The 15,508-nt window shown below is 49.5% G+C and overlaps 1 protein-coding gene across 1 annotated transcript in view; it reads right to left on the bottom strand.

Annotated features, from left to right (window-relative positions):
- The window catches only part of PIGT (phosphatidylinositol glycan anchor biosynthesis class T), a 353,955-nt gene that overhangs the window by 121,165 nt on the left and 217,282 nt on the right, over nucleotides 1-15,508 (bottom strand). Inside the window, exon 9 of the mRNA XM_078652267.1 lies at nucleotides 1,349-1,549. Coding sequence (XP_078508393.1) covers nucleotides 1,349-1,549 — 201 coding nt within the window. The remainder of the gene's footprint in view (nucleotides 1-1,348; nucleotides 1,550-15,508) is intronic.

Below are 15,508 nucleotides of genomic sequence, written 5' to 3'. Positions count from 1 at the left end.
ATTCTACTACTTTATGTGGACTTCCTCGGAGTTCCTTAACATAAATAAAAATAAACTTGAAACTTGGGAAGATTAGTGGACTGCACCTGTGTTGAAGACACGGTACCCAAAACTTAACCTGAGCTGGTTTTTATAGGTGTGGAAACTAGCAGGTGAGTACGCTACCACAAGAAAGTCAGGCAGAGTAGCAAATGTAAACAAAGGACAAGTCTTTGCTAGGGCACCTCATGTGACACCCCAAGACTGAAAGAAAACCTCAGCCATGATGCTTGCCTAAAAACACCAATTCCAGTGCCACTTTTGGCTGCTTGTGGCCTGGTTTACCATGGGTCATACAGCTTCAGTCATGTGCACTTGAAATTTGTCGATAATGTGTGCCTTGGCCAGCCAGTACCCACTAGACCTGCCTAAGCCACCTTCCCATGCAGCTGCAGCCTTGCAGGAGCCAGAGAGTTCTGAAATATACCCGAAGGACAGAAAGAAAAGACCTGTGCCAAATTTAACTTTGTGAAGTCAGCAGAGTTACAGATCAGAGCACTTTGCCATTTGGAATTCAGCCAAGGCCAACTCAACTTTCCATCGCTCACTGGCGCAAGTGGTGGAAGTGAACAGACCTTGTAGAGAATTGTGCCTCAAAGAAAAAACTGGGTACCTGATGTTTTTCTAAATGTAAGCAATGCAAAGGAACAAAGGGATTAAGATATACAAAAGAAACCATCATCCCCAAGCTAAGTGTATCCTGACTCATCAGAGAAGAACCTCCTTGCAGTCTTATCACACTGCAGTGCTTCCTCTCAGCTCCCTATTTAGAAGTGAATCACTTTCAAAATACTGTGAGTAATAAACTAAGCTTACTGATCACATGGCCTCAAATAACCCAGCAAACCGATTTAACATCATACACCCACTCAAAACCTAAGGTACCGCAGATAAACAAAATCACAAGAGATGCCGTTGCCCAGTAACACTACAGATGCAGCATCTTGTGAATCTATGGAACACAATGCATGGGGCCTTCTGAGTAATAAGACATCAACACATCTACAAATTTTGAGAAATGTCAAAAGCCAATCCTTCTGACAAGTTTTTATAAATTTGGCAAATGTATACTTGCATTGCCATAACTTTCCTTTCTGTCAACTCTACCAATGTATTTGTATTAAGTATCCTTTATCGTTCTTCCTCACGTTTCACATATCCCGCCTATAAAGTTCCGTTAGCCAATTTTTTTCACTTATTCATTTTCTAGTGGTCTGTATGGGACAAATAGCAAATTAAAAAAACGAAAAAATACACACATAATTACTAGTAGGAAAAAACACAATAAGACAGGAAATTAGATTCTTACTTGGTTTGTTGTCCTTTCCTTTAGTAGTAATGGTCAAGGTATGGATGAATAATCTAAGATACCAAGGTACACTCTCAACCAGCATCACTGGGAAAGCTCGTTTTGGGTGGGTGTTATAAATCACAGTGTTGAGTTCCCCTGTTTGAAGGCCATATCCGCTCACATACCTCTCTGCGTGGAGGATGGGTGGTTGTGGTTTAACTAAAAGAAATAAAATCCAATTTTGAGCTTTTTTGGTCATGGACATATATTTGTACTTTAACAGAGGGCAGAAATTTAAAACATGCACACATCAACATTTCAGAGGGCATAGTAATTCTACAAACAAAGAAAATGTTCCAGTGTCTTGTAAGAAAGTGCGCTTTTAGACAGGGTCACCCCCACTTTTTGCCCTAGTACTGTTTTTTGGACTGAAAGTGCACTGGATCTCTGTTAACCAGTCCCTGGTGCTAGGACATTTTCCCTTAAACCAAGGTAAGTATCTACTTGTAACCCAATTGGCAAGGACTTTAGCACACCTGCAAGTACCTAGTAAAGGGTATCTCTGGTACCTAAGGCATGGGTACTAAAGAGGGTTCCTAAGGGCTGCTGCATGTATTCTGCCACCCCAATGGACCCTCACACAAACTGCATGCAGACTGCCATTGCAGGCTGCTTGAAATGGTGCAAACCATTCCAAAAATGCAACATGACACACTCCCTGTGTATATACTAGATGTAAATCACCCCTACAGCAGACCTTAGAGCACTAAGGCAGGGTGCAGTATATTAAATGTGAAGGCACCTCTGCATGAGCAGATGTGCCCCAGTGATGTCAAGTTCCTTTGCTAGATATTGCAAGTGATCAGACAGCCATCTTAAGTTACCCAACAACATGATGGCTGCACTGAAAATACTAGTGTTTGGTTTCGAATACCTTGTCTTAATAAAACTCACTGATGCCAGTACTAGCTTTATTATGACATGTGCCCAGAGGGCACCTTAGAGGTGCCCCCTGAAAAACCTACTAGTCCTCTAGTGTGCTGGCAGACTGGTACCTTCCAGCCTGCTACCACAGATGAGTTACTGACCCCATGTAGCTGAGAGTCCACTATATCAGAAGTAAAAAACAATGTGTGCTCCGGTGGAAGGTGATCACCCCTCCGCCAGCAGGATGGCTAGTAAATGAAAATTTCAAGGCCGGAGGTTTCAAAGCCTCTGTAGCCATTAATATGCGGCAACGGTTTTCTCCTAGACCCGAGGGACGCTACCCCCCACCCAGGGGGCCCATTCGGTACCAGAACAGATGGGAAATTAGATAGTCAGTAGGAGTCTTGCACTTTCAAGCTAGGCCAACTCCTAAGGTGAGAGGAGTTGGCCTAACGGCTAGGGCGGTGGACCTCGAATCTGGGGAACTGGGTTAGAGTCTCCCTGTGCCGTACTAAAATTAATGTGTGTCCTCATGTAACGTAACTGGTGCTATGTAAAGCACTCTGATACCTCATTCGGGTCAAGTTCGTGCAATATAAAACTCCGCAAAAAAAAAGAAGAAAAAAAGGTGAGCCCACTGAAATGGACAGCCAAGGAAAGGTTTCTCAATTTTGGATTTGGTAAAACTAGAAACTCTGGATAAGGAATATGTCCACTCACCATAGAAGTGGTCTTATAGGTGGTGTAGTCAACCCAGGGGTAAGTAGCCAATTGGCTACTATCCTACACTTCCCTAAACGCCACTGGATTCAGAATTTAGGGGTCCCCTGACACCAGGAATTCAGATTAGTCTACTTGGGAACCGAAGAAGGACTAAGAAGAGCCAACAGGCCTCACTTGTCCAGTACTCTGTTTTACTGACCACCAGGTCCACCGAGGAAGCATCTCGCCAGGATGAGGTCACTGTGATTCTAGGAGGTCAGCCCCGTCTCTCCAGCAAGTTCGAGTGGCTAGGTCCTCCAGGAGCCTTACTGCACCAATAACCTGGTTCCGGAGCATCGGTTGCAACCAAGGATTGCGGAGTGTCCAGCCTGGACACCACTGACGCCAAAGCCAACCTGCCGATGCAGGACTTTAGGATCAACAATGCCTGCACCAAGAGTGGCCCTGCTATTCTGTTTTCTTACCCTCTAAAAGTCACCCAAGTAAAGTGAGTACCTCAAACGCAAGTGACCTGCCAGACAAATCACCTCTGCACCAGAGCCCCACAGACCGAGTTCACGTAAACTGACCGTGTCCTCTTGCCCCAAAGACCCTCAAAAACTGAGCCCCCCTTTGGGTTCGGCCAGGCTTGTACCAGAGTCCCCACTTGCAGCCTTTCTTTTATAGGTACTCCTCCATTGACGTTAACGCGTAGCGCTGAGGGCTACCAAAGTGACCAGTACCTCTGCACCTGGACTCACTCGGGCAGGTAAAATCAAATTGCTGGTGGTTTCTTGGACTTAGGCCCCTAACCACCTTAAGTTCCACAAAGCACCCTCAAGTAAAGTTTGAAATTATATGTATGCAGTGTATGTCTCTCCCATAAGATAACTTTACTGCGTTCGAGGCTCATACCTCACAAACCGTTGTATGAGCATTTTACTGTTTTATTGTAAAAATATTATCTCCAAAAATACCCACCTGATTCCGTGACCTTGGTGTCTAAAAATATATATTATTTTTCACAAAATTTGTCTCAAATTCTTTTGAGTGTCTCTCTCATTCGTGGTTTTAAGCAGAGAATACAACCATTCCCAACTACAACCCCTGGCCACTGGGGACATTAATGAACAAAATAGGCAAAATAGTCAAAAAGAAAATCAGGGAGGGGGGATCCAAAAGGGAGGGGGGGATCCAAATGGAGGGTCCATACAGGCCAAATAAAGGAAAGACATCCTTCAGGTAGCGTTAAACATTTACATCAGAGGAAGAGGAGTAGAGGGCAACCGGAGGGTAGGCACTGTGTGTTTTAGCCCGGGGAATGTGCGAGGTGTGTCAGTCTGAGGCCACATAAATAGGTCGGACAGATCAATTCCCTAAATTTGTCTGATAGATACAGTATGCATGGACCCCACATTTTATCAAAGGGTGGCAATGTATTAGTCATTGTTGCTGACAGTTTCTCCATATCCAATTAGTTCACACAGTTTATGCAGCCAGTCCATGCTCGTTGGGATTCTGCCAGAGCCCCACCGGCGAGCAGAAGTTGCTTAGTGGCCCAAATCATTAAGGTAATAACTCAACTCTCTGAGGATTTTAGGCGGTATGCCAATGGGTTCGGTAGAACCAGTAGGATATAACTTAGAAACAGAGGAAAGATCTCATCTACCATCGCCAAAACTTCCATTAAAAAATGTTGTATCTTGGGGCAACGCCAAAGAAGGTGGGTGAGAGTACCAAGGTGACCACTGCACCACAGCAAGTTCCGTCACCGCCCTCTTCCACCAGGCAACCCTAGCTGGAGTATAGTACCAGTAATGTGCAATCTCTTTGAAACATCTCTTTGCTAGAGGTATTACAGACAGAGGCACGTGAGCAGTGAAGGATATCGCTCCATTCTTTAGCAGTAAATGTGTGTTCACATTCAGTCTCCCATTGTCGCTGTGCAGAAGACTTGGCGGCAATTGGGGATACAGTAAGAAAAACATAGATGTTCAAAAGAAGGCGTTTGTCAGAGGAGTATGAAAGAAGCCATTTCTCAAAAGGCTTGGGGGAAAATTACGGGATGGGAGTCCCAGTGTCGGATTGCAGTGCATTGCCAGGAAGCCCCGGGTAGAAGACCATATGGAGTTCGAATTTCTGAAATGTCCATGAGGCACTCATCAAAAAAGTCACCCACCCACTTGTAGTTGGCTTCCTGCCAGCGTATAAATGCGGATCCGTGCAACACTGGAGGGAAATCCGGGTTCCCTATAATAGGTGTCTGGGGGAGATGGGGGTAGACAATTTCTTTAGAACCTCCACCCTGTCTCAACTCCTATTGTGGCCCGAAGTACTGGTGACACGGACTACAGCCGGTCAGTGGTGTTTGCTGTAGCCAGGGTACCTTCCAAATATGGATGCCCACCACAGCCTGGTTCATGAAACACTACTGCTTTTTGGTGCAAGGTCTAGACCATTCCACCATGCAGTGCAATTGGCCTGCCTGGTAGTAGCACGATAAGTGTGGGATTCCCAGCCTGGCCTCTGACTGAGGGAGTTAGGCCTGCTTCTTTGCCATATGCCCCTTCTTTCTCTCCCAAATGAAGTCTTCAAAGAGGCTTTGTATCTTATCAAGTACATGTAGTGGGTGTTCCAGCAGCAACGTCTGCATAACGTATAGGATTTTCGGTATAAGCGGCATCCTAACTGAGTCTAAGCACCCCAACCAAGAGAGACCATATCCTTCCAACTTAGAAAGGTCTAAATGGGTGGTAAGAACTGTGTAGCTTAGTTGCAGTTAACAGTATGCCCAGGAGAGGGATAAAGTTGCAACCTCAGAAATCCTATCCCGCCTGTAGCCCAGGCAAATGGGAAGTGGTTTTCCAGTAGTGCTTGTACGGTCTTCTAGGTGGTAAGACTGAGCACTGTGGACGTCTGTAAGTTTGTTTTAAAACCAGAGGGTAATCCAAAAGTGGTCAATTCTTACATTACAGCAGGGCTCGACATGCTCGATCAGATCAGCAGGACATCATCTGCATATAATGCCGCTTTATGCTCCCTGCTGACCAAAGAAATGCTAGTGATGTCCCGGTTTCCACAAAGTCTTCCAGGAAAGGGTTCCATATATAGGGCAAAGAGCAATAAGGATAAAGGGCAATCCTGACAAGTGCCTCTAGAGATGTTAAAGGGCTGAGACAGGGTCACATTGACTCTCACCATTGCTCTAGGGAATGCATAACCACATTGGATGAATTGTCAGCCTAGGGCAAACCTCTCAAACACCATGTGTAGGTATGGCCAGTGGACCCGATCAAAGACTTTCTCCATATAGATTGAAAGGAGAAGTACCCGAATAGAAGAGTGCTGCACCTTATCCAATAGGTGACAAATGAGTTTTGTACTGTCACTAAAGCCTCTTTTCAGTATGAATCTGGTCTGATCAGGGTCCACTAAGCCTTGCATATAGGGGGCTAGACGATGCGCTAAAACCCCAGTGAAAAGCTTGGCGTCCTCGCTGAGTAAAGAAGCACTTCACAGGGTCCTTTTTGGGTTTGGGAATCACCTTTATGGTGGCTAATTGCATTGTATTTATCAGAGGTCTCGTAGTAGTAAAGGCGTTATAGAGGCACGCTAATATGAGAGCTAACAATGGCCCAAAGATCTTATGAATATCTGCTGCTGTACCCATTATGCTCGGGCATTTGACTGGCTGGAGATGTTGTATGGCCATGAGGACTATCGTAGGGTGGATATCTTCATCTAATTTGGCTGCATCTCTGCCACATTATAAAGGGCAACATAGAATTGTTCCAACTCCTTAACAATTCGCCATCCTGGTGGACTGCGTTACAGTCGGCACTTGTAAGCATTTCCAACCTTTGCAGCATGGCTTGGGAGCGGAGTCGGTAAGCTAGTAACTTCCCCTCCATATTGCCCCTTGTGTAGTATACATGTTTAGTGCGCAACAGGGCGTATTCCGCTCTACCCATTTCTAAAGCTTTAAGATGTTTGTAGGTAAGTTGGTGCAGCACTGCAAAAGAACCAGACAGTTTATGAGCTTCCCCCAGGTCCTTTCTGCTGGCCTTTATTTTAGCACAGGATTCACGTCTACCTTTATTGAGATGGTCAGCTATTGCAATAAATTGGCCCATATCACCTTCAGCGTATCCCACAACAAGGCTATGGGGTGTCAGGAGTGTCATTGGTAGCTAAAAATGAGGGGACAGAAGCCATGATGTCAGTGATCGTCTTCTCATAGGTGAGCAATTTACGGTTGAGGCGCCATGTTCGAGGAGAAACCACAGTGCTAGGAAAGGCATATTGGAGATGATAAGACAGGGCAGCAACCCCGATCTCTTTGCAGAAATTGCGGAAGTGATGCGAGGCAACATTAAGAAAAGGTCAATTCTACCATAGGTCTGGTGGACAGCATAAAAGGAGGTATAGTCCCTCGTGAAAAAGTAGTAGTGTCTCCACAAATCATTTAGTCCTACATCCGTAAGCCACTGTTTGCATGTAGAGGTGAGAGCCCTGTTTTGTTCTACCGTCTGAGTGGAGAGATCTAATTGGTCCCCTCCTATAATGATATCTGCGTCTGGGGTAGCAAAAATGCGGCCTATGACGTCTTTAATAAAGGTTTCTTGATGGTCATTCGGGGAATAGAGTTTAGCCAGTGTAAACTTGTGGCCATCAAGGTCAATTCTTGGGGAGAGGAGTCTACCCAGTAGTTCTGTATGTGGTTGAGGCACCTGTCCTGGGAAATGTATAGCGAACAGAATCTCCACCCAGCCCTCTTTCCATGTCCTGACAGAAAGTACTGGCGGTCAAACCATCAAGTATGCAGGCATTGGCAGTCAGCTTTAAGGAGGTGCGTTTACAGAATAAAACATATATCACATTTAGCATACCAAAGGAAGGATAGAAGTGGCAGGCGCTTTGCTCGAGCTCCGAGGCCCGCACGTTCAAGCAGAGCATACTAATCATCCGGAAGTGCATGTCAGGGAGCGGTTAAGGTCAGGTGTGGTCCTGGTCGAAAACATGTATTGTCTAACAGAGCTGCTGTATAGTGGTGCTCAATAAGTATGAGTGTTGCTAACGGATGGCAGATAGGGAAACAGAGAATGATAAGGTGGGACATTAAACCGTACAACAAATGAGTTGCCCTTCTGGATCGTGAGACATGGTCAACAGCATTATTGAGATGGGGACTTTGTGTGATTGTGAGGTGTGGGTGGTATAGTTGATCTCAGTGCACAGGGAAGAACTGTATCGATCCAGGTAAGATCCCGCAGATTGAGCTTTCATTTGAAGGGAATGTCAGAGTAGGTCGGAAAGTATTTCTCCATACTGGTTGTTTCATTAGAGGAGCAGACAGTTAGTTGTTGAAATTGTTTGCATTTGGTTGTGATAAATTGCCAAGAAAACGCGCTTGTGAAATTGCAAGGGAGGGTGAGCTGCTACAAGAAGTGAGATTGACGACGACAGTGTGCCGCGCTGGGTTTGGTCAGTTGCTATAAAGCAGTGCAGGTATTAGTTGGACACGTCATAGCAATCAGCACTGGTATTGGTTGTGATCGTCGGACAGAGAATTGTGAGTGAAAAATCATTTCTTGGTTTAAATAAAAAGTAATTTGTGAATCTTGCATTTTTGTAATCGAAAATTAAATTATTTAAAGCATTACAAAGTCTAATGAAGGAAGATGTGACTGTACCCGTTAGAGAGGGGAAGAGTCACCACCTGAAGGTATGCCAGGTTGTTTTACAGCAATAGACGTGGGTCGTCACACGTGTATTTGTCTCGAACAATGCATCTGAGAAAGATGGTTCTTTGACATTTTCCCGTTACAGGACATTTAAATTGAGAATCAATGGCCATGTAAGGAGGAAATTGTATGACATTAAACAACCTCCTAGACCTACACAATACGAAACATTTAATGTCTGGGAACATACAGCTCATCTTAGGCAGAGATAAAGGTTTCAGGGAAAGGTCAAGGCGGCCATATGGACTTGTGCAGGTGGTAGCTGGGATGCAGAACAGAAATCTGCGAGAACTGATATGATTAAGGGAGCTAGATTACATCCTGCATTAATGAGTGAGAAAGAAGGAAAGTTAAACAAAAGGATAAGAAAAAAGAAGTCAGGTGACAAAGAGAACGCTGCTGAGGACAGTGATAGCGATTCAAATGAGGACTTTGTAACCGAATTATTGGTAAACCGACCATCACCATATAATATGACCCAAACTCGAGGAGCGAGTAATGTACATATGGGTGAGACTTTTTTTTTTTATAAAAGCACATTTTATTTATTTTAAAAACATGTAAACAATTTAGCCAATACACGGAAATCACATTCACACCAGCCCTGTATCCCCCAATCACCAGTCCCATAAAAATTCCATAGACAATTTGGAAACAGATTAGTCAGGACCCTCCACATTCCCCAACCACTTCCCCCACACTGTACGATATTTCTTGACACATCCCTTAGCTTTGTAATGGGCTTTTTCTTGGGTCGCACACCAGTCTACCCCTCTACGCCAACTTTCTATAGTTGGCAGGTCTGGGTTTATCCAGGCCGCCGCGATATCCAGCTTCTCGTACCTGGACCCATCTAATCCATCAGTGATCCCCACCTCCCAGCCCAGTACCTCCGTAAGCTCCTCTTCAATGGATCTCCAGAACTGCCCCAAGCGGGGGCACAGCCAAACCATGTGGAAGAAGTCAGCCGGGGCATGATTACATCTGGCACACGACGCGTCTGGGCGCAAACCGGCCGATGCAGGCGCTGGGGAGTGAGATAAGCGGCAGCAAATAGTATAGCTGAATCAGTTTGAGTTTGGCGGAGACGGTGATTATTCTGGGGGCCATAAGGGCATCACGCCAGTCTACCTCGTTAAGGGGGCCCACCCAGTCCACCCATTGATCCCTCAACTTGTCTAATGACTTGGAGGTGTTGTTGATTAGGGTACGGCATATACGGGACCCCCCACCCAAGTCTCCCATCATCGTCTGAGCCTCAGTGGGGCTGTATTCGGGCAGCCTCGTGTCGTCCGTGATGTGCATATGGAGGGCATGTCTCAAATGCAAATATTTATAAAATTGGGATGAGTGTAGGGAGGAGCGAGTTTGGAGCTCCTGGAAGGACAGCATATGGCCCCTTGCCCATACATCCCCTAGCTGAGAGATACCAATTAGATCCCAACTTTTAAAACCCCGCAACCCACTGACTTTCTGAAGCCAAGCCCCCTGCCAGAGGGGAGTACACTGTGTCAACTTCCCCGTCCACCCAGTATGGCGGAGCGAGGCCCACCAGGCCAACAACACAGAGCGCGTCACTTCCGGCATCCGGGCCGGAATGGGTTCCCCGTACAGCATGGCTTGGATGTTTGGGAGCCCCATTTCGCTCAATTCGAGCCCATAGGCTGGATTCGACCAGACCCCATTGAACCAATTGTGGATTATTAGTAGGCGTACTGCCACAAAATACAGATACAGATGCATCATCCCCATGCCGCATTCGTAGAAGGGGATCTGTCAAGCCATCAGTGCCACGCGGGCCCTTCCTCCACGCCAGAGGAACCTGTTCATTAGACTGTCCAGTTCCCTGAACCATGCCCTAGAGAAACAGAAGGGGGTGATCTGCAGGACGTAAAGGAACCTGGGAAGGATCATCATTTTAAACAGAGCCACCCTTCCCAGTGGGTTCAGAGGCAGCGTCTTCCATTTAAGGAGGTCCTCCTTCACCTTCTTAACTAATGGGGCCATGTTGAGCGACCAGCCCAGATCGGGTAGTAGGGTGATCCAGATCCCCAGATATTTAAAAGGCTGCCTCCGAAGTGGTATGGTGGCCTGCCAGTTGAAGCACTCTCTAGAGAGATGAAGGGGGACCAACACTAATTTCCCGGGGTTGAGCCGCAACCCTGAGCCTTGATCGAAGGCGTACAGAACCCGGAGACACTGTGGCCCCAAGGAGGCGGGGTCTGACAAGAAGATAAGAACATCATCCGCATATAATGCGATATTGTCCGTGTCCGTATTGGGCCACTCCCATTCACGGAGGCGGCCTTGAGCCAGCACCAGGGACGCTAAGGGCTCCATCGCCAGGGCGAGCAGCAACGGAGAGAGGTGGCACCCCTGCCTAGGGCCCCTGGCGATGGGAAAGGTCTCAGACAGTACCCCGTTAACCAAGACTCGCGCTCTCGGGTAGGCATATAGGGACCTGGACCAGCGAACGGAAGTATTGCCCGAACCCCATCTCGATCAGCACGCCCTGTAGGTAAGTCCAGTCCACTGAATCGAAAGCTTTTTCGAAATGTATGGACAGAAGTGCCAGATATGGAGTAAGCAGGTGCTGATTTGCCAAAGCCAGCTGCAGCCTTTGAAGGCAGTGGCGGGTCCCCCGCTGGGGCATGAACCCGCATTGATCCGGGTGCACCAATGAAGTCAAGTAGGGTTTCAGCCCCTGGGCCAGAATGGTGGCGTAGAGTTTAATTTCTGTGTTCAGGAGTGATATGGGGCGATATCCGCACATAGTCGGGAGGGAGGCTGGGACTTCGGGAGAATCACTATGGTGGCGATATCCGCCTCCGGCGGAAACAAGCCTCTTTCCATGGCTTCCGTAAATAAATTAGCTAGGTGGGGCGCTAGGGTGCCTCGATATGCCGCATAGTACTCCTGCAAAAGGCTGTCCGGACCCGGGGTCTTGCCCGAGGAGACCAGAGACATCGCCTCTTCGATTTCCTTCAAAGCGATAGGGCGCTCTAGATCCTCTGGGCCGCTAGTTCCAGCCTATGGAGGCACACCCCATCCCGATCAAGAAGAGCAGCGACAGCCAGCCCAGAAGTTTGCGCAGTGTCTCCAGTAATATGCAGCAAAGGCATTTGCCATTGCCACAGGAGCGTATTGCACTGTTCCAGCGGAATCGACCACCTCCGGGATGATGTGATTCGCCCTGGGATATGTGGCCAACCTATGCAGGAGCGTCCCGTTCTTGTCCCTCCAGCCGTAGATTTGTGCTACCGAAGACCTCCAGAGGAGCTTGGCCGCATCCAGGGATAGCTGCTTAATATCGTCCCGGAGGAGGGCCAATTGTCGGGCCTTAGCAACATCCTCGGACGTGGATAGAAACTGCTCCAAGCGAAGCGTCTGCGCCTCCTTGGAAGAGACCTCCTGAAGCGGTGATTGTCTCTGGATTTTAAGCTGCTGTTTCGCAAACCCTCTTATGGTCGCCTTCCCAGCTTCCCACAGGATACCCGGAGAGGCCACCAATCCCTCAATAGTATAAAAGTATCTTATACGCTCTTTCCTTACCTCTTTCTTGAAATCTGTATCCTGGAGGATCCAAGCATTCATCCTCCATATTTGGCAGGCCGCGGTAGGTGGGGCCCCTGAGCTAAGGATTATGGGGAAGGGTCAGAAATGCCTCTGGGGAGGATACGGACGTCAACCATCAATGAACAGTAGGGCGCGGGGACAAATATCACATCTATGCGCGCTTGGGTGTGGTGAGCCGCGGAGGTATGTGTGATTTGGGCGGTGCGTGGGTGCCATGTGCGCCATGCATCGCAAAGCCCCAGAGACTCTGACCAGTTCTGCAGGTGTTTTGCGCTCGCCACCCAAGCGGCGGGCGGGGGTCCTGATAGGTCGAGGGTCAGGGCTAAGACTGCGTTGAAGTCTCCTGCAATGACCATGTTGCCTGCGGGCACGTTATGTAGCACTGAAGCAGTATGTGCAAGTGTGGGCGCAAGCATGGAGGGAGGGGCATATATCGACATGAGAGTGAGGGGTGTACCAGCCAATGATCAACAAACTGCCACAGAGGAGCCTTGAGGGTCGTGTACCACCCGGGAAAGGACAAAGGACAATGTGCGCCGTAGAAGGATTGCTACCCCTCGCGAGCCCCTGGAGAAGCCGAAGTGTCACACCCTATCATAGCCATAACGGACCAAGAAGGGGCAGCAGTTCCCCAGGAGGTGCATTTCCTGAAGCATGAGGATGTCTATGTGGTGACGCTGCACATACCTTAAGACCGCTGTGCGCTTGTGCCGATCCAATAAACCGTTGACATTCCACAACAAAACGTGGAGAGCCCAAAGGGGAAGAGTTATCTGTCATAATGGACAGTTTCTGGTCTAGGCAAAGCGCATGGCTTTGGATGTATAGATGCGCTTGGGAGCCAACATTGGTGCGTGTGATCGCTTACTGGGGGGACACCTCCATCCCTCCCTCCTGTGTGGCTGTATCATTCTGTGATAGCTGAAGCAAATAAAACCAACAAAGAGCAAAACAGAGTACAGGAAAAAAAAATCCTCAACCCCCCCCCTCGCCCCCACCCTACACTTCAGGAACAGAAGCATCTGTCGACCCCCCAATAAACAACACCCTGTACACAGGGCGAACAACCAAACTATAACGCCAGGGAATGGGAAAACGTGGAGGACCCCTTCTCGTGAGCGGATGCTTGTTTACAAAGACCATCGGGAAGTTAGAAACAGATCAGAGGCAATACACCGTCTCCGGCCACGGAGCAAGGCCCGGCGGGCAGAAACTGGTTCATGCAGGGTCCATCAACAGCATCAGGCTACAGGAGAGGTCTGTGTCCGGAAGATCAATCACGGAGGGCCGGGACGCCGCACCTCTGTCATCCAATCGGCCAGATGAACCTGAGCGCTCCCCACTAGACGCTCCTTCCTCAGCCTGGGGCGGCTGCTGTGTGTGACCCGTCGGGGTGTCCGAGCGGGCCTGCCTCTGGTTACGGCACCTACGGGAGCGATTACGTGGAGGCTGAGGAGCGGAGCGGCCTAGCCCGGCCCCCCCTTCCCCGACCCATGACACGACCCTCAGCCCACAGAGGGCGCTCCTCCGTTGCCCAGGTCCAAGCCCTCCCTCGGGCTGTCAAAGAACAGTGTCTTGTTCTCGAATACCACCCTCAACCGAGCCGAGAAGAGGAGCCGATACTGAATGTTAAGTGCCCTCAACTTTTGTTTCACCTCCCCAAAGGAGCGCCGCTGACCCTGGACCTCGGGGGTATAGTCGGGGGAAGATCATAATGGCGCAATTCTCGTGGAGGAGCTGATGTTGTTTGCGGGCTTCGGACAGGATAGTGTCTCGGTCCTTGAAATTAAGAACCCGCATTTTAATCGGGCGGGAAGGGGCGCACGACATTGGCTTAGGGGCCAGGGACTGATGCTCTCGCTCAATCGCAAATCAAGGGGACAAGGCTTTCTCCGAAAACCAAGATCTCAACCACTTCTCCAGGAAGTCCACTGTACGACCCTGTTTGGCTCCCTCCGGGAAGCCCACCAGGCGGAGGTTGTTGCGTCTAGACCTGTTTTCCGCGTCCTCTGCCCAGCGATGCAACTCCTGAGTGTGGCACTGAAGACGGGCCACCTGCCCCTTGAGTTGCTGCACATTGTCCTCCACGGAGGAGATCCTGGACTCAGTCTCTTTAACCCGGGCGTTTACATTGCGGAGGTCTTGCCTGATGAGTCATAATCTACTCTTACTTCCGTGATTTTGCCCTCCACTGAGGTCTGGGATGTATGGATGGCCTGGAGGATGGCGGCCAGCGAGGAGCCTCCTGCGCAGCCACTCCCCCGGTAGCTCCTCCCTCTGGAGTGGGGAAGCGGTCCATTTTGGTCTGGGTAGCCGGGACCCTCGCTTATCTGTCCGTTCTGCCCATATTCTGCCCCCTGGGAGGATCAGGCTCTCAATGACTACCTGGCCAGATTCCACCTCAAACCGCACCCAGAGCCCACAGGGGTAGTGTCAGATCCGGGACCTGGACCTGCGCGACAGATGAACACGAGAGCTCAGTACCAGGCGACGCCAGGCCCGGGACGGGGAGGCACTGCCAGATCAACCCACGTCGGCCACGGGTCACAGGAGGTGCACCCGGAGCAGGGGAGGGGGGGGAGATGCGGGCGGAAGGAGGGAGGCCTTGCCAACCAGTGCCCCCCGCACCCACCAGCCACCCGAACGACGGCAGAATTCTCCACTCCAAGTCAGATGCCTCAGCATCCCCACACCCTACCTCCACTCCAAAGGCACAGGAGCTCGCCTCAGGCCCCTCACCAACCGCCAGCGGGGCCAACAGTATCAGCACAGGCCCCAAATCCAACAGGGGCTAGCAAGGGGCAAGCAGGCCTCACCACCTGGTTTCCTGAAGCTCCCCACGTCTCCAGGAGCCCACCAGCAAATGCGGACGGCGCATTCTCGCCAGGCCCTCCCCAGAAAGGATTAGCGATTCAGCTCCAAGCAGGCAAGCAGTAAAGTATAGGGGCCATGGAGGGCAGACACACGCCAGACGAGGCAGTGGGAGCCACAGGCCGAGCACACACGACACCCCATTACTCAAGAGGCACACGAGGTAGGCCAGACGCACGGGGGAGCCACTCACCACTGTCCCAGGACCCCCCTCACCCGGAGTCACAGCCCCTCAGTCCCACCAAGCGCCTCCTCCAGAACTCCCACTCAGCGCCAAGGGCCACTATCCCCCCACCAACCTCAGCCTCCCGACTCGGCTGCAGTGCTGCAGGGGGCCGAAATGAAGCCACAGGGCCTC

This window comes from Lissotriton helveticus, chromosome 7 (genome assembly GCF_964261635.1).
Source record: "Lissotriton helveticus chromosome 7, aLisHel1.1, whole genome shotgun sequence".
NCBI classification, from domain to species: Eukaryota; Metazoa; Chordata; class Amphibia; order Caudata; family Salamandridae; genus Lissotriton; species Lissotriton helveticus.
The sequence above is the reverse complement of the archived record's forward strand: the minus strand, read 5'-3'. Positions and strand labels throughout refer to the sequence as shown.